The sequence below is a fragment of the Semicossyphus pulcher genome, unplaced genomic scaffold, assembly GCF_022749685.1.
Source record: "Semicossyphus pulcher isolate SPU_LCO1_2020_fin unplaced genomic scaffold, fSemPul1.0.p SCAF_7, whole genome shotgun sequence".
In the NCBI taxonomy this organism is placed as follows: Eukaryota; Metazoa; Chordata; class Actinopteri; order Labriformes; family Labridae; genus Semicossyphus; species Semicossyphus pulcher.
The window spans coordinates 1494216-1512593 of record NW_027211748.1 but is presented as its reverse complement, the minus strand read 5'-3'; the positions used below and the strand labels follow the sequence as shown (position 1 = coordinate 1512593).

Genomic DNA, 18378 nt, shown 5'->3' with positions numbered 1-18378 from the left:
GTCAAGTGCCAACTGACTTTTTTTGTATATATACTGTAAATATATATATATATATATATATATATATATATCATCATGAATATCCTAATCAACATCAACAACATCCTCAATGTCATCATCATGAAAAGCTTCAATATCATTGAGTGCAGAGCTGTTAATGAAAGAGCTGGGTCTTTAGCTTCTTCTTAAAGGAGAAAGGGACCGCGGACCGAATGGAGTTTGGTAGCTAATTCCACCACCTGGGGACTACAGAGGAGAAGATTCTAGTTAGAGAATTTTCAACCTGGTTTGGGTTAAGGGGGGATTTTTTGAGCAGTGGGGTGACCTGAGCCTTTTATTAAATGGATTAATTGCTTTACTGACGCTAAACTGGTCTATATTGCTTTCTCAGGTGCTGATCCTTGGAAGAACAGGGATGTTGACTTATATCTTTATTCAGTAATGACAAATTAATGTAGTTTACATTCTTTTTCTAATTGTGTAATGCTTCGTGTAATACAGTAAAGGGCTGGACTTTAGTCTGAAGTTTGCCTTTCATTTCGGTTTCGTTTCAGTAATCAGCGTTCCTTGAATGAGAGACACAATTAAAATGGGTCTGACGGTTAACTATAATACCAGGAATGTGTTTCCTTTGCCACAGTGTACTAGCATGTATGTGGTGTCTGAATAATTGGAAAAACTTGTTCCAGGACAGTTAGCTGAGCCTAAAAAAAATTGAAATGAATTTGTGTTCTTTACCATCTATTTTCATGAAAAACGTAAAAAAAAAAAAAAAAAAAACTCACCCAAAATGTAGGCCTATTGCATAACTTGTAATGTGAAATTACTTTTTATTTTTTTTAATTCATTTTTTTTATTTTAGTTTTTTGCTGTCCAGACCATGATTAGTAAAAATAAAACTACCCAACTACTTTGCAGCATCCATTTTAAAGCTCGTGAACACACCGAAGTCGGAAAATGGGAACGCCCAAGGAGCAGGTGAGTCCAGGGTATGTCCTGTTGGTGGCGGTCATGTGCCTCTTAGACGTAATAACTTGAAATAAACACAGTGGGCGACGAAGAAGAAGAGAAACAGGATGTTGCGTCCAAGCTGAGAACCTGCAGATTGCTGAACATGAATAAATGTATATACAGTCTATGGAAAACACCTTTTTAGCTTTTTTGTCACAGCCTAAATAACACACTGTCTATCTGTCCTGTGTGTCTGCTGACAACACGGACGCCTGGGCTCGAATAGGGTAAGAATGTTTGACATGAAGCTAATGTGGCTAATGATGTTTACTGCTGAGCTGCCGCTCTAACCAGCTTACGATAGGATGCTAACGTAAATAGCTTACAGCAGCGACTGCCACGAACAAATCAATTTCATTGAGATTATATTCTTTATTGGGAATTGTTGCTAATATAATATTTTAAAAGTGTTCTTTAAATATTCCACGTTAACGCGAGCAGTTTTTACTTTTTCTATTCATAATGTTAGCCAGGTAGCAGTAGCCATTTAGGGTCACCGAGATAAACGAGCTGTTGTAGCGGCTCTCATGAAGATGAAACGGGCTGTATGGAGGTCAGGTGCAGATGGTTGACATCATTCAGTTTTCATACATTTTGACTGTGGTTTTCTAAAGCTGGATTATATAGAAATATTCAAAGCGTTAGCTTGAAGAAACTTACACACGATATAAAATCGTATAGTTTTGATAAATCTGAACCCACACATAGTTCAGTCATAATGAGCTTATGTGAAATGAATGTGTGTGCAGCACTGAGTGGTTCCACACAGTATGTGGTTTAACACAGTGTTTAGACTGTGTTTAATGTTAATGAGATAAAAGCCACTGGGTTGGATTCAGATCGACCAAATAGGGCTGGATTTTAAATCTTTACAAAACTCATTGTAACTCATAAACTGCATATTTCGCAGAGCTCGACCAATACGGCATTATGAGGTGAAAAAAATCACAATTGCAGATGTAATTAACGTCAATCAACAAAGACTACTGGTCGATATTAGGACATTAACTAAGCAATCAAAACTGCGTATTTGATTCTTGAATGTCCTCATTGTCTACTTTGCAAAGAGTTTCTGCTTTAGACCAGCTCAGACTTACTCGGCGTACCAGAAGCTCTGATACAAACCTTTGTACTAGTAGATACAAAAGACCCTTTGTTAAACACAACCATTAAAATGAGGCATTCTCCAAGGCTGTGGTTGAGCTGCTCAGAAGCTCTTAGAAATTTGAAACCTGTAATCAAGTGTCATAACTAGACATGTTTTGACTCTAGCAGGGCACCATCCAAAATACTGACTTTTGACTTTTAAATACAGGGCAGTAACAAGGGTGTCTCCAGGAACTGACATCAGTGCTGTGCTATGTTTTATTTAAGGCCTTATTTCTAAGGTTTAGTCTCAGGTTTAGTTTAGTTGCAACCAATAATACATTTTAAGCTTTTTTTCTGTTTTCGTACACATTGGTCATTTCTTCAACCTTTTTATTTTTATCATAAGGATGTTCTGGGACAAAAAGTAGAACAATAAAGTAAAAGGTAGCTGCAGTGATGGCGGGTAAACTATTTTCAGGTGGGGCTGTGCCTCTATTCTATAGTCTTTTTCAGTAACCACACATTAACATTTAACACAAACTGCAAACTACCAGTCAGTAGTCCCGCTCAGCTCAAACACTTAATGTTGTCGTTACGTCATCAATTTTTTCATTTACAAATGTAAAACCTCCATGGATCAAATCATTTTAATAAAAAGGCATTAGAGTCATTATTGACTGCGTTTTTGATGCTCTTTACATGTTGTTATACTCTTCTATTTGCTTGCTCTACATTTAAAGTTAGTTAGTTTAAGCACTCAGATTGTGTGTCCTTCCTCAGCAATTCAAGTCATTCACATGCTACTCAGTTCTTCTAATTACTGTATTTTAGTTGAGCAGTTAGAGTTAGCCTCTCTCTCTTGCACGCGCCACTCTCCTGTTTGTTGTGTCCGATGTTAAGCTGTTCCTCTCTCCCTCATCAACAATGGTACATGCAATAAATGTATTTTGTATGCAGTGATGGAGGCAAGGCTTAGTGAATTGGAAATGCAGTCCCTCACCATTCAAAATCAATGGTTTTTAATTGTTTCTCAGTCAGTAACACTAATGATCAGCTCTTTTGGGCTTTTTTTTTTCAGGTTCATCCAGCTCCCTGAAGTTTCTCCCTTCATCCACTCATCATGGTGGACTACTACCAGGTGTTAGGTGTACGGAGAGACGTGTCCGCAGATGAAATAAAAAAAGCGTGAGTTGGTAACATTTTTAAAGTTTAAGATAACAGCTGTGGGATCAGTCCAACAGACATCTGCATCCAGTGTTATCACCGCTTTGTTCTCTTAGTCACCTTTTCATGGAACTTCACCAGAGGTGCTGAGTGAGCTCAACTTTACAAAAAGATCAACCTACAGCATCTGATGTCAAGAGTGTGAAAGCACACATTTGTAAAGTCAGAGCACAGCTGAGATGAGATTCTTGTTCTTAGTGTCTTCTTACAGCACACCTCACAGTTTAAACAGTTTGATTCCTCACATGCGAACTCTTGAGGTGTGTTTGACAGGCAACATTTCATTTTTTCTTTTTTGTAGTAGGTGTGATTGCACAGTATCAATGCAAAGTTGAAAAATACACATACATTTCTGCCGGCTGACACAAAAAACAACAATTTGCCTATTTTTTCTTAGGTGAAATTTGCCTGACGCTTAGTGGCCAAAGTCTATCAGCATTTACATATCCATCAGCAAACTATCAGAGATTGCATCAGAAAGAGTCGTGCTAATCTCCATTTAAAAAAATAAAAAAATAAAAAAAAACATTTTTAAATTGGTTTCCATGTTGAAATTTTACTTTTTACAAACTGAATCATGATGTCGTTTTTTTTCAGGATCCTTTAAACACGTTATTCGCAAAACGTATCATCACAGTGAAAACCTGTTTGTTTGGGATCATACCACTGTAGTAAACCAGATTTCAGCCATTGTGTGACTAAGTAGATACAGTGAAACTGTCACTCAGCAGGGACAGATGGACAGGCACTCCACAGCTGAAACAGAAAGCCCATAGTTGTCCATCTGAAAAATCCTGGTATCAAGCTGAGCCTGACCTAGCGAACCAGTCATCAGACTGGGCTCTGGTCAGCCTCAAGTAGCATACACTGATGGTGGAGGCTGCTATGCAGGATGGTTTTGCCTCTGGGTTTAATTTCCGGTTCAGTATTGCCAAAGGACCCTTCTACATGCAGACTTCCGGGGCCGGGGATCGAACAGCCGTTCTTCCAGGTGTTCAGCCGTTGCTCTATCTCTGAGCCACAACTGCCCCACTGCTAATAAACATTTAGGGAAAATTCATCGAGATGTGCAGACACAGGGGCATTTGGTCCGACATTAGAATGAATATGAGCGGGTTGTGTATAAGCACCGTGATTAAACACAAATGGTCCCACGGTCAAGCTAGCTTCACTTGGCTTTTGTTCTGCACACAACTTAAATCTGTCACTTGGCTTTTGAGGTTTTATCTGCTGTTAGTCCTCTGTATAGCATCAGGCTACTTGACTGTGTGCTCCATCAGCTTAAACTGCCATACAGAGTTACGTCTAACACAGAGATATATTAAGAACACATGCATTTTTCAGCTCCGTCCTGGTCAGTGAGGAAGATATGTAATATCAAAGGGCAGCAAACACACTCTGGGCAGCTACTCTGTAGCTACTTTTTCAGATCACTGTGTTTAACCACTTGCGATAAGTGAACATAATCTGCAGAACTGCTGACAAAGTTACAGCAATCTCTGTAACAAATGCATGGATTGTATTTTACACATTCCTGCACAAACAGTGCAGTTCTCCCATTTAAATACCATTCATACATGTTTTTGTTATTTTATACAGTGTATATGTCATTGTCCATTTTAAATCTTTGATCCTTGACCATCATATTTATTATTAACATTATGTATTTACTAGGGATGCACGATATTATCGGCATGTTATCGGTATCGGCTGATATTGGCTTAAAAATGAACTATCGGATATCGGCCAACACGCCGATATCTGCCAATATAATAAACCGATAAAATAATGGGATGCTGCATACTAGTTAGAAGCCAAAATGTCCGTAGTGTGGAAGTTTTTCAAAGTGTCCGAAATAGATAGCAAAACTGCTATTTGCAAAGACTGCTCAGCTTCGCTGATGCGCGGAGGAACCAAGGCAAAGTCTTTCAACACTACAAACTTGATTAACCATCTCAAGACCCGTCACCCCGACCGTTGTAACAAATGTGATAAGAGTGTCACCACTATACTGTACGCTAATTCCAATACAGAAAAGAGTTGATGATCTCTGCAATTAGGTGTGCGGGGAAAATATTTTGGTATCGGTAATCGGCTAAATGAGTTGTAAAATATCGGCATATCGGATATCCCTAGTATGCATCCCTAGTATTTACTACAGTTATTGTTGCACGGATACCGGGGCATGTTCCTTGTGTGGGAAAACTTTGAAGTACACCTGATTAAGATTCTTTTTGGCTGACCGCCGGGGTCAGCCCTACACACGGGTCTGTATGTGACTGACTAACTGACTGAGTAACGTTACTTTCAGAGCCGTAGAGAGAGAGAGTTGCAACATTGCAACGGCGGATCATGGAGCATATTGGACCTCCACTGACGCGACTCTCTGTCTATACGGCTCTGGATACTTTGTTCGGGGAGTAGGCGGGGCTGTTCCTCCGCTGTCCTCAGCTACGTCTGCAGCGCGCATCTGCTTTCAAACACGTTGTCATCAGCCTCATTAGGACAGTCTTTGTAACACATTGACCTGATGCTGTCAGTAACATACAAGGTTTTGACCTAGTCTTGTTCCCTCTGTCCTTATGCAGGTACAGAAAGCTGGCCTTGAGGTGGCACCCTGATAAAAACCCAGAGAACAAGGAGGAGGCTGAGAAGAAGTTCAAGGAGCTCTCAGAGGCGTATGAAGTCCTGTCAGATGGTTTGTATCAAAACTCTCTGTATAAGCCTCCAAAATCCCCAAACACCAGTGAAACAATGCACAGTAGTTAATGGATTCAAAATAAAACCAAAAACCAGGGCTCAACATAAGCATTGGCCTGGTGGCCCATCACAGATGTGCCTGTGGGTTGATGATCAAGGCAGACGGGCAGTTACGTGAGGTGGCAATAAGTGTGTGTATTCCCGTTATCAGCGGCTCCTCGTCCCGGAGCACGTTAGCACTCTGGCTACATAAACAGACTGTCACAAAGCGGACGTGCCGCGGACTGCTTACCTTTAACGGCTACAGGAAGTAGGAGACGGTAAGATTGTGTTTCAAAAAGTTACTCTCACGGGCTGATCACGCTTATAAACATACATTTGAACAGCGTCAGTAATGGCAGGTAACATACTAAATCTATTACTACTTAGTCATGCAGGTGTCAGAGTTGCTGAACCAAGAGGTAAAAGAAGCCTCTTTATACCCATATGATTATTTTGGAGTTTATAATAGTTCCACAGTTGAACACGCATTCATTAATAAGAACCCTTACAGAGAAACAAAATGTGATGTTAAAATAATACCGAAATAACAAATGATTTCAGGGCCAGTGGTTTTAATGGCAGGGCCAGTGAATTTGTAAAGTTTGGAAGGAAAATTGTGCTCATTGTCGACCCCTGCAAAAACACTGAGTGGTAGGGGATCAGAGTGGCTCAAGTGAAACGCCTGAAGGGAAAGAACCCTAATGAGTTCATAGTGGTTTATTCTTTGTTATCTAACGCCTGCCTCTGCGGCACGAAATACTGTGAGCTGGAATGAGCTACAAACATGTACCCAGTAACTGATCAACGTATAGAAAAGACCTTAATGATGAAAGTTCCTGAAATAATTCTTCACAAAAAGCAAGTTGTTTTACTCAAACATACAGTGTTCAGGGCTACATTCCTCTTTTTTTCGCTTGTGGATATATTTTAACATTTTCCTTTTGTTCTTTCCTTGTAGCCAACAAGAGGAGCATATATGATCGTTATGGCAAAGAGGGACTGACGGGGCACAACGGAGGACGGGGTAAGTGCTAGTTTCAGAAAAGCTAAAAACTTACAAGCAGAAAAGTTTCTTTTACCTCAGAAGAAAACTGTGTTGCCTCAATCAGTTAGTTTCTTCGGGGTATTATTGTATGCTACACAAATAGTGTGTTGGATGAAAACCAGCCATTTAAACCCCAGAGTTACACAATAACAAAAACAAACTAACCTGTGAGAGCAGCAATAGACCCGCAGGTCCTGTCAGTGGAGTCTGAAGGCTTTGTAGAGAGCGATGTAACAACTGTGACATCTTCCTCTTTAACAAAAAGGTCCGTCTCTACAGCCCTTCCAGCCTGTTTCACAGCTGCTAAAGCAATCAACGAAACTTTTGAACCCATTTTGTTCCCTCTGTTACATTTAAACAATTCATTTAGAGTAGAATAGATGATAAAGCAATGGATGGTTTCGGGCATGGCCACCTGTGATTAACAAATTGTTGCCACTGTGACCTTTCATCAAGGATAGAGACATTGCTATGCCTATCCACCCTGTGGTTAAAATATGGTAACTTCTGCCCCCCAAAAACAAGATGGCAGAGGCAGAAATACCAAATCTAAGGCTTCAAAATGGCAGTCAGGGCATCAATGTGTGATGTCACATCACAGTGGCAGTGTCCACTTTGTATGAGTTAATGTTTAATGGAACAGATGGACATGGATGGGTTGCTTCAATGTACACTGACGAAGCAGAATTCAATGCCTTTAGTTATTGTTTGGTTTATAACAGGTTTGCACTGTTTACATTAGTGTTCATTGACATGATTTTTCAGGGGGACATTACCACAATGGGGACCATTTCCAAGAACCTTTCACATTCCGCAACCCAGAAGACGTCTTCAGGGAATTCTTTGGTGGCAGAGACCCCTTTGCAGACTTCTTTGGTAAGTCATACTTTTAGTCCATCACTGCTTCAAGAGTTTTTAGCCTGAACATATTCGGCATTATCCAGCTTCAGTTTTGATTTACTTTCACACTTTTTGTGTCTTTCGTCCTGCTTTCTTAGGTGCAGATCCATTTAGCGATGATCCATTTTTCGGCAGCGGTCGGCGGCACCAAAGTCGAGCGAATCGCAGCCGGACTGGTGGTTCGTTTTACGGGGGCTTTGTTGGTTTTCCTCCCTTTGGTGCTGGCTTCTCACCCTTTGACCCTGGTAAGACATGCACTGATGAATGAAGAACACATTCCACTGAAGCTAGTGCCTGACAGAACAGTCAGCTAATATAATCAAGCCAATATGGGCCTTTCATTGATGTAAACACATAAATGTTTCCTTCCTTCATTTGTTCATGTGGCTTCTTCTTTAAATGAGACTGTCTCTGTCCTCTTTCACTCAGGCTTCGGCTCTTTTGGCTCCATGAGCACTATGGGTCACATGGGTCACATGACAACCATGGGCAGTCTGGGAGGTGGAGGATTCACCTCTTTTTCGTCCACCTCTTTTGGGGGAGGAGGTGGAGGTAGCATGGGCAACTTCCGTTCTGTGTCGACCTCCACCAAGATCGTCAACGGCAGAAAGATCACTACTAAAAGGTATTTCCTGAAAAATTGGAGATACTGAGAAATCGATGTTGCAGTCTATGTCTCGCTCCGAGATCGTTATACAGGAAACGCAAGCACAGACAGAGATTCTGAAAGTCATACACAACACAATGGAGGTTAAATAACAAATACATTATCAACATACCAGGCATTTGATGGCCTTTAATGTCAACGGCATGCAGAATAAATATTCAGCATATTGTATCACAACTTCCTGTAAAAATAGAGCCCTGACATGTTTGGATAAAGCTACATGGAACATTTGATCAATAAAGATTTCTTTCTGAAAATAACACAGCCTCTCTTTAACAGATTAGTGATGGCAACAATGTCACAGTGTTCTAGTCGTGAGCCTCACTCAGCGGATAGGCTGCTGCTGCTGCTGCTAGTTCTTAGGAGCGTTTGTGTCAGTAAATGAAAGACTGGTTTAACTCCCGGGTATTCTCCACCAGGATTGTGGAGAACGGTCAGGAGCGGGTGGAGGTGGAGGAGGATGGGCAGCTGCGGTCACTAACCATTAATGGTAAGGAGCAGCTGCTGCGACTGGAACACAAATGAGGACAGAAGCATCCTCTGCTGGAGAAGCGTTACCTCAGCACAAACATACCAACAAACTTGAGCTGGAAACAGAAGGAAAAAAAGCAACACAACAATGTAATAATAGTGCTCTACTGTGGTTTGGATGTACATACTTAGATCGTGTTTATTTCCCCTCATGTGCTCTCTTTGTTGACTCATTTATTAATTCAAGGAGGATTCGGATGCAGACTGTTGATGCATTCATTAATGTATTTCTGGGTTTGAGCTGTCCTTAAGTTTTTGCTCAGGTTAGTGTTATTGTTTCAGTGTTTGGGACCACAGTATTGTTCTGATGTGTATGAACCCCCTGCCCCTTCCAGTACTTTCTGTATGCACTCCACTCTGTGTCAGAAGTTATGGCATGACTTTGCTTTTTCTGAACATGAAAAAAGAAAAAATAATTTTAAAAGTTGGGTAGGAGTAAGTGAAGCCCTCTTCCGCCTCGCTGTTTACTGCTTGTCTAACCTCTTCTTAGCCATGATTCTTTTTTTAATGAAAAAATACAATGGTAGGATGAGTTATGCAATTTTATATGTTATAAAACCAATGTGTTTTTGTTTATTTAATAATGCATGTACACCTGTTGATGTTGAGTCTTAATGTTAAAGCTGCATTATGATGCACACATAATGGAGGGCATTCTATAAATGATATAAGAATATGGAAGGACTTTTGTGTACTTTGTAAACCAATAAATCTTGAGTTTCATCCTGTTTTCAGGATGCTGAAACTTTGGCTGGTATATAACTGCATACATAACTGTTAGATTAACAGTTTACGTTCCAACCTCCAGGTCAAAGACTGTTAAAGAAGTGGATGTAGACACCACAACATAACTGGCTCGTGAACAGTTTTGAAGCCAGTCTGGTTTTAAAAAAAATCTTGCAAGCAAACTTTTGGATGACAATGGAATATTTTATAAATATTGTTACAGCTGCCTGTTTAACTGCTTCCTTCCACAATTAAGCTTTCCCCACTCAGGTAAACAGGGTCTGCTTTCAAGTCTAACGCGTGGGACTGTAAATTCTATATTTAATTATATTTCTGCATTAAAAACATGAGTGTCTCTTGGGATGCAACCATTACAGACCATCTGCTTGAGAGAATAGTTTTGCAAGCCACCAATGAAAGCTGCCCTATGCATATGAATATGAATTTGTTCATAGCAAATTGATACAAAATTGTAACATAATGTACAAAATGCTAGCAAAAGGTCAAATGCTAGCAAGAATGGTTCTCACTTCAGTTTAATACAGAAAGCCCCTACTTGTTATTTTTCTCAAGTATAGTGATGGTGATTCTTCCTCAGGCTCAGGTTCAGGAGGTTTTTCCATGACGATGCTGTTGCTGTGTGTCACTGAGCGACGCCTGCCATTTGTACTACATGTGCTACACAAAGGTCAGGTGCGTGATGGTGGCTGCCTGACAAAAGCATTTGCCATTTTCCTCTGACCTCACGCTCAGTGTGAAAAGTTAAAATACTGTTATAATGCCGTACTGCTGTAAAAATGTATTTTAAATTACATAAATTTGACCACATCCATTATTGATAAGCTATTGAAAAGATTGTGAAAATCTGAAAATTGAAAACCTGTTGGCTACCATAAGATAACAGTTAAAAGCTCGTGTGAGGAACTTTCAGTTTGTGTTGATTTTGGCGCCCCCTGTGGACAAAGCGTAACCTCTTATCTCTTTGCTGATTTTGTTTTTTAACCAAAAATCTCATCCTGCTTTCTTTAACAGTCATATGTATCACTCACTTTAAATTTTACATCAATGTTGTCGCTGATGGTCTGGTTTGCTTTTGTAGCTCATAAGAAGTAATCAGAATTAATTTCAGTGTGTTTCATTACCAGCGAAAAACTCCTCACAGGAGCTTTAATGTTAGCATGCAACAACTCTGAGATTGTTTTGTTTGAATTTTGTGAAAGATTTGCTTAAGCAAAAATCAAGGTTAGGGCTAAAAACATGTTCACCTTGTATTTTGGATACGGTGGGCACAATGTCTTCTAGGTGAAAGAAAAGCATCTCTGCTGTGACAGAACTGAAGCTTGTAGCAGTGCTCCGTCCTGCAAAACCACGCCCATCCGGCTGAAATGGAGTGTTTTGGGGATTCCTGCACAAGTAACCAGCCAGTTAGCAACATGCAGTGTTCATGCACAGCACTCCTAACCTTTGTCGCTTTCCCATCCTCGCGCATGCAGTACAAAGCTATAGAAGCTATAGAATTTGCTTGGCTGTTGGAGTCACTTGTTATATTGCCCCAAATTAACCCCTTGTTTAAAGTTGAGCCTGCTCAATATGGGACTTTTGAGACTTCCGATAACATAGAGGCAAAAATGTACTGAGTAAAGATATGGCTGCTTTTATGGTGTATTTTTTCCAAAGTTCTTTTTATTGGATTTTTAGAGGCAATACAGTTATGACATATTTATATAGTACAGTTAAGACTTTAAATCCCCCCTCACACTCCCGCCACACGTCTTCCCCATCATTATCCCCACCGGCCAAATAAGAAAATAAATGTATATAGATATACAAAATTATACAATATAAAATTGTGCATGTGTATATATTGCAATTACACATACAGTACTTGCCCATTAACAAACTCAAATACACGCACATAAATATACAAATACTCATACTGCATAGAATTAACATAGTTAAAACAAACAAAAAACGCACTGTTACAAGAAAAGCTAGTTCTGCATCCCAAAAATTGTCAACTGGAAAGCTACATATAGAATAATAAAACCTGGACTAAGAAAATGTAAGTGAAAGGAAGTCAAAGGAGCAAGAGAAGGCAGTCAAAGGTCCACTACTCACAAACTGCAGTGGGAGACCTCTGAAAATATGTGAGAAAGGAACCCCAGACCTTTAAAAACGTTTGACCTGATCCGCGCATGGAGTATCTTATCTTTTCGAGATTTAGGCACGACATCAAGTCACTAAGCCATCTGGAGTGTGTGGGTGGGACAGGCTCCTTCCATTTGAGTAGTATAGCACGGCGAGCTAGGAGAGAAGCGAAGGCAAGGGCAGTACGTTTGGCAACAGATAAATTTAACTGCTTAGGTGAAACACCAAACAAAGCCACTGAGGGGCTGGGTTCAAGACCTGGGACAGAGTTTTAAATACCAGTTTCCAAAATTGTTCTAGGCTCGGACATAGCCAATACATATGAATTAATGAACCATCTGCACTCTTACATTTAGCACAAGTGGGGCTAATTTCAGGGTAAATTTTAGATAGTTTTGCCTTAGACCAAAGTATTCAATGGACAACTTTAAATTGAATTAAAGAATGACGTGCACACATAGAGAGTGTACTTGTCCAAGAACCAAATCCCAGACATCCTCAGGTAGGGGCACACCAAGATCTTGTTGTTTTAACGGCAGTCGGAGAGGGGGAATCTAGTCCCGACATTAGATCGTAAAGAATGGAGACAATCCCTTTAGCTGAAGGATTACGTTTGAGAAAGGTATCTAAGGGGTTCGAGGGTGGCCTTACTGTGAAGTGAGGTACCTGACCCTGCACATAATGCCTGACCTGGAGAAACCTAAAGAAGTTTGACTTTGGTAAACCAAACTTCTTGGACGCCTGGTCAAAAGAGGAAAAAGAGTTGTCTATAAAAAGAGCTATAAAACATTTGAGGCCCCTCCTATGCCAACTATGAAATGTTGCATCCTGCATTGAAGGTGTAAATAAGTGTTTAAAAGCAATGGGGCTTAAAAGGGAGGGAAGCTGAAAACTAAAATTCTTTCTGAATTGAGTCCAGACCCTTAGGGAATGGCTCATGGCAGGACTACTACAGAATGCGGTGGAGATTAGGGGAAGTGCAGCCCCCAGTAACGCTGGAAGAGAGATAAGACCACAGGAGCTTACTTCCATGGCTACCCAGGACGGACAGCTAGGTTGAAGATGGTACTATGTATGGTGTATTTTTGAACTTGAATGAAAATAAACCTATGTGGATTGCTCTCCAGTTTTGTACAGACGTAACATGTAAAGGTACTCAGTCAGTAGTTGGTTTTTTTTCAACAAACTTCATTATACATGATATCAATAGCAATAGCAATTTTTTTTATAAAGTACATTTCATTACAGGTAAGCTCAATGTGCTTTACGCTGGTAAAGCAGGGATACAAAAATACAATCAGGAACAACATCAAAATGAAAGCAGTTAAACGTGCATCTAATTTACATTAGACACATCACATAGCAATCAAATGCACAAAAAAAATCACCTAAATGTAGTGCGGACCGACATCTGCTCTGCTGTAATGCATGTGCTGCAGACACTGCTGAGAGGATTGTAAACTCTGGAGTCAGAGTTGTCGGCAGGACAAACTACTATGTGATTGTTCCACTGCTTGGCACTGTTAGAATTTATCCACTTAGGCTGATAGAGACTGGTGAAACACATAGGGCAGGCAAGACGGGAGGGGCTACAGTAAAATACACTTTGTGCCATAATTTAATGTGTCAGAGTTATTCATAATGAAACATCTGAACATGTCCTACCACAGCTGAAATAATTTTAACATCTTCTCACAGCCAGTTTGTTTTGGTCTTTTAATTAAGACTTGCAATTTCTTTCAGGTCTTGAGAGCACATCTTTAGTAGCCCTTTAGCAGCAAATATCAAGGAAGCACCAGAGCACTAGGCAGTTTTCTTTGACAAACATTTAAACTTTGAGTGGCACACGAATCCTGTTTGTTCCAATGTGGAAATGTCTGCAGAATAAAATCTTTATTATCCTCTTAAGATCTAGAAAAGATTTTCATGTTTTTTTATCTCCTCCTGTTTTGATTTCTGTAACTGCCTGTTTACTACCCTGAGTAGCGTTTATCTGACCTGGTGGTCTAAATGCAGCTGCAGACTTTTAACTAATCCACCACATAAATCACACATGAAACCAGTGTTACCAGTTAAACTTGCTACCGAAATATGGAATGGATTTTAAAACTATTCGCCTATAAAGCACTGGTTCTGTAAATATCAAGAAGTAAGGATATAGTGGGCCAAGTGTTGTAGGCCTAATAATAACAAGAACCTCAGCTTGGAAGTGAGAAAAAAATAAACAAAACATTCTGTGTAACAGGAGGGATTCTGGGTGTCACAAATAGATGTGATTCACAGCCCCAAGGGCCAGGAGCAAGGACCTAAAGGAAGAAGGAGAAAGAGAAGAAAAAACAAACATCCAACGCACTGCAACCAGCAGGAAGACACACGCCTTTCCTAAATAACACTTGATGTCAAAATTAAACACTTTTTCCAAGTTGTAGCTGACTGCTCTTTGTGTCCCTCTGTTTTAAAATATACATGAACCTCATGTTTTAGTCCGAGATTTTTTCTCTTTCTGCTTTCTTTATTTTTTTTCCCACCTACATAATTGTACATAACATAATTACATTATACTTTTTTATTCCTCATTTATTCACTTGTTCACTGGAATCTGGCTCACCTGCCCACACCCCTCTCTCTGACTATCCCTGTATCTGGTCTCCACATGATTTACTCGCTCACTCACTGTCAGAAGATTTTAGATTTGAAGTGCAAAGCATGCTTGCTCTCCTCCCGCTCTCAGGGAAGGAGCAGGATCCTCCTACAACACATAACTACAACATGTCTGCAATGATCAATAAGTCAACAAACATACTGGTATTCTGTACTAGTGCAGCTATTTGTCCAATTCATGCACCCAAGCATGCCTGAATTGGTAACTCATGGTTATAGCTGCAGGGGACCACAAAGTGAGCGTCATGTTCATTGGTTGCAAACAATCATATAAAGATAGATATATTGTAAGTGTGGATTTCTGCTCTAAATGCATACATAAATAATGAGCAATGAAAAATAAGTTATAATACTTTCTTATGTGGTTATTCTTCTGTGTGAGAGATTTTATAAACAAAAAAATAATAGTTTTGGTTTTTTTTGTATTTTGATAAAAAAATATATATATATATTCAGAAAGATCTAAAGTATCTCAGAAAAGCTGTTTGTGACTCTTTTGCATTTTGTGTATAAAGTCTGAACATGTTACTGATGCTGGGCGCGCCACCGCTTATAGGAGAGAGCTACAGATCCTTAATCTCACTCACCCCTCAGTTTTTAAACTCATTTTTAATCCCGCGTTTTGGATTGACAGCTCGGGGTGCGAGGGGGCGGAGCCTGGGTGGAGATACAATGAGATGAAACATGACTGGACGTAGCCTCGAGTCTCAAAACCACATAGGCCTATCTGCGGATGCACACCAGTGCTCACGACAACAAGAGACTCCCACTACATGACATGCCCCATAAGTTTTGGCACCAAAACTACTTGGCAAGATTTAGGATTTAAACTGCTAGGCAGTAAAGTAGGCATGTCTTGTACTAAAGCATGTAGTCTGCGAGACTGCAGCTATTCTCTTGAAATGTAAAGTCAATGCGGAAGTGCCTTAAAGCTGCTTTCCTGTAATTAGTCAGCAGCGGGTGACACAAATGCAAAAAGAAGTCCGATTGTTTCCGACAGACTTGACCTCCCAAACATAGACACATCAGGAGGAGAGGACAGTTGAGATTGACATGACTTTGTCTTGTGGAAAATGCAATAATGACATGTGTGTGCTTAATACACTTGCACTTGTAAATTGTTGCGACAAAGCGTCTGCTGGATTAACTAAATCCAAAATAGATCAAATACCACTTTCTCCCCACAATGTTAGAATTGAACAAAACATTGTAAGATATAAGTAAGAAAGAAAAGAATGTGAGTATTGGCAGCGCTGCGCGGTGAGTGGGAGTTCAGATGGAAACAGGCTGTTGATCTGGAGCTGTCCTTGGTCCTGAACGCCTTAATCCAATTACCCCTCTCTCTCTGTCTCTGTCTCTGTCTCTCTCTCTCTCTCTCTCTCTCTCTCTTTCTCTTATCCCGTTATTCTCTCTTCCTCCGGGCCGGTAGCTCTCCAGGCTAGCCGGTTCACTCTTGTGTCTCTGTATCTGCTTTCTGTGTGTTTCCTCATGGCGCTCCGCGCTGCACACTCACCTCCCCGGACATTTTCTCTCGTGCACAGATAGATTTTTTTTCCGCCAAAATGCGGATCTTTATTTATCTGCTTGTTCTCTGGAGGCTTCGTGAATCTGCGGCCGGGGGAGAGGCGAAGCAGCTGAGATAACTAACTGGGTGCTATGGTGGCTCCTCCTGGACGGGACAGAGTTCTGCTTTTCTGAAAGCACTTTCCACAGAGGTGCGTTACCAGGAGATTCCTACACTTGAAATGTGTATTTATGTATTTGAACAGTGATAGCTACTATTGATTACGTAAATAAAAGCAAAGAGAGCAGACCTGAGCATGATATGATTTACAAGATACAAGACTTTCTGTCCACTTTGTATCTATGCCTTGTACTTTTTAAACTTGATAAGGACTCAGGAGCGTATCACGGGTTAAGCCTGAGTCTCTTTAATCTCTTGACAACTAATTGGAAGCACTCACTTTTTCTCTTATTCTGAGTTGTCTGTCCACGATCCAGCCTGTCCCTGCAGTACATTTGTGTATGTTTGATGCAGGAGAGAGAAAAAGAACAGCTTCAAATGTTACACAATTATTGATGCTATTTATCTGATTGGTGATTTAATCGACACAAGAAATAAACGGTTACGTGAGTTTATTGATCAAAATCTTGATGTGAACGACATTAATATAATTTATGTTAAAGGTGGGAGGGCTAGATAAGCTCGTTTTTTAGCAGTGATGAAGCAGCTTGATTCCTGACATAGCCATGCGTTCTATGAGTGTCCCAGGAGAAGATAGACAGGCTATAATTAACTAAGGCAGACTTGAGCCAGGGGAGACGAAGCCTAATGCCACTACTGGGATTTGTGGAACTCCATTACACAATCAGATAAAGGTCCCGCAGTCAGAGCACTTCTAATGGAAACATAAGCCTTTATAGTCCAATAGGAGGTTCCATTCATTCCCTGACATTGGATTAAAATTAGTATTGATTACATAAGAAACCCTTTTGAAAGATTTATTATTCACAGATTTAATTAGAGGATTCGCTCAACTTAAAAAGTTCCCTGGGTTTAATGAGTCTCAGGGGCTTTATAGGGCTGTGAGATTTCACAATGAATATGTACCCTGTTATTTTCCTCCTCTGTGTGGATGGGGCATTCCTTACCAAATGATCAGATGTAGTTTGCTGTAAGACTCTTTCGTGGCTCTGCTCCTTACTGGACATCATTTAACTGCCTGACAGCTTGAAGCTGCAGTGAATTCTAACAACAGTGTATCTAAAATAGAAATACAAGACACATCTATTATGGGCTGATGTAAGATGGATTATGTTTTTGACAATACAGAGATGTCTCATTGTGTTTTACATTTCAGCCAAGACTGAAATGGATTTACTGCTGACCCATTTATGGGACATGCAGACAAACATCTGAATAATACTAGTCTGAGGTGGCTTTAGTGTCTCTCAGCACGTCCCCTCTTTCAACATGCAGGTTCTACACTCCCGACATGTATAACCATATTTCAGGAAAAAGGAGATTTTACTATTATTTATTTATTATATTATTATTATTATTATTATTTAAGCTTAATTGCCCAGAAAATTTGAGTGGGAATATGCATCACTAAAACACAATGCTAACTGGTCAGGTCTTGGGTCTTGTAGAGGGGCTTAAGTTAAACCATTTCTTTCTCTTTTTTTGCTTGTATGTTGCATATAGTCAAAGTTTATTGGCACATTGCATTCAAAAGGAGGCTTGATCATTGATTGTGAGGAAGTGATGTAATTCCCAGCTTTTAATGTCTTATTTTCCTTGAGCACATAGAACACCAGATTTCTGGGAATTAAAATGATAAAAGTTTGGACGAATTGAACTTAAAGCCCAGAGAGTGTAGGTCTGAGGATTAATACTGCTGCTGTTTAACTTATCTTTTTAAATGCTGATAGACATTTCTCCTAAATGATCTCTTCAGAGAGATGTGCTCCTAATCAGATTTACTTTGTATAAGTCCGATTTGTCTTGTTTTTCCAGCCATGGATCAAACCAGGAGCAAAGTTGTCTGAACACAACCTGGAGACCTTGGTGGGTCTGGGCAATCTCCCCCTTTGGCCACCACCCTCATCCCATTGAGCTCCAGCTATCACC

At 40.1% G+C, this 18378-nt stretch overlaps 1 protein-coding gene across 1 annotated transcript; it reads left to right on the top strand.

Moving 5' to 3' along the window:
• The first annotated feature begins 1068 nt into the window (after positions 1–1068).
• Positions 1069–9954, top strand: LOC138611550 (dnaJ homolog subfamily B member 6-like). Its single transcript, XM_069684723.1, has 8 exons — positions 1069–1238; positions 3179–3285; positions 5913–6022; positions 7025–7090; positions 7877–7987; positions 8110–8256; positions 8441–8636; positions 9098–9954. Exons 2-8 carry the CDS (start codon positions 3221–3223, stop codon positions 9201–9203), a joined length of 801 nt encoding a protein of 266 aa, XP_069540824.1. The 5' UTR covers positions 1069–1238; positions 3179–3220; the 3' UTR covers positions 9204–9954.
• Positions 9955–18378: the final 8424 nt, after the last annotated feature.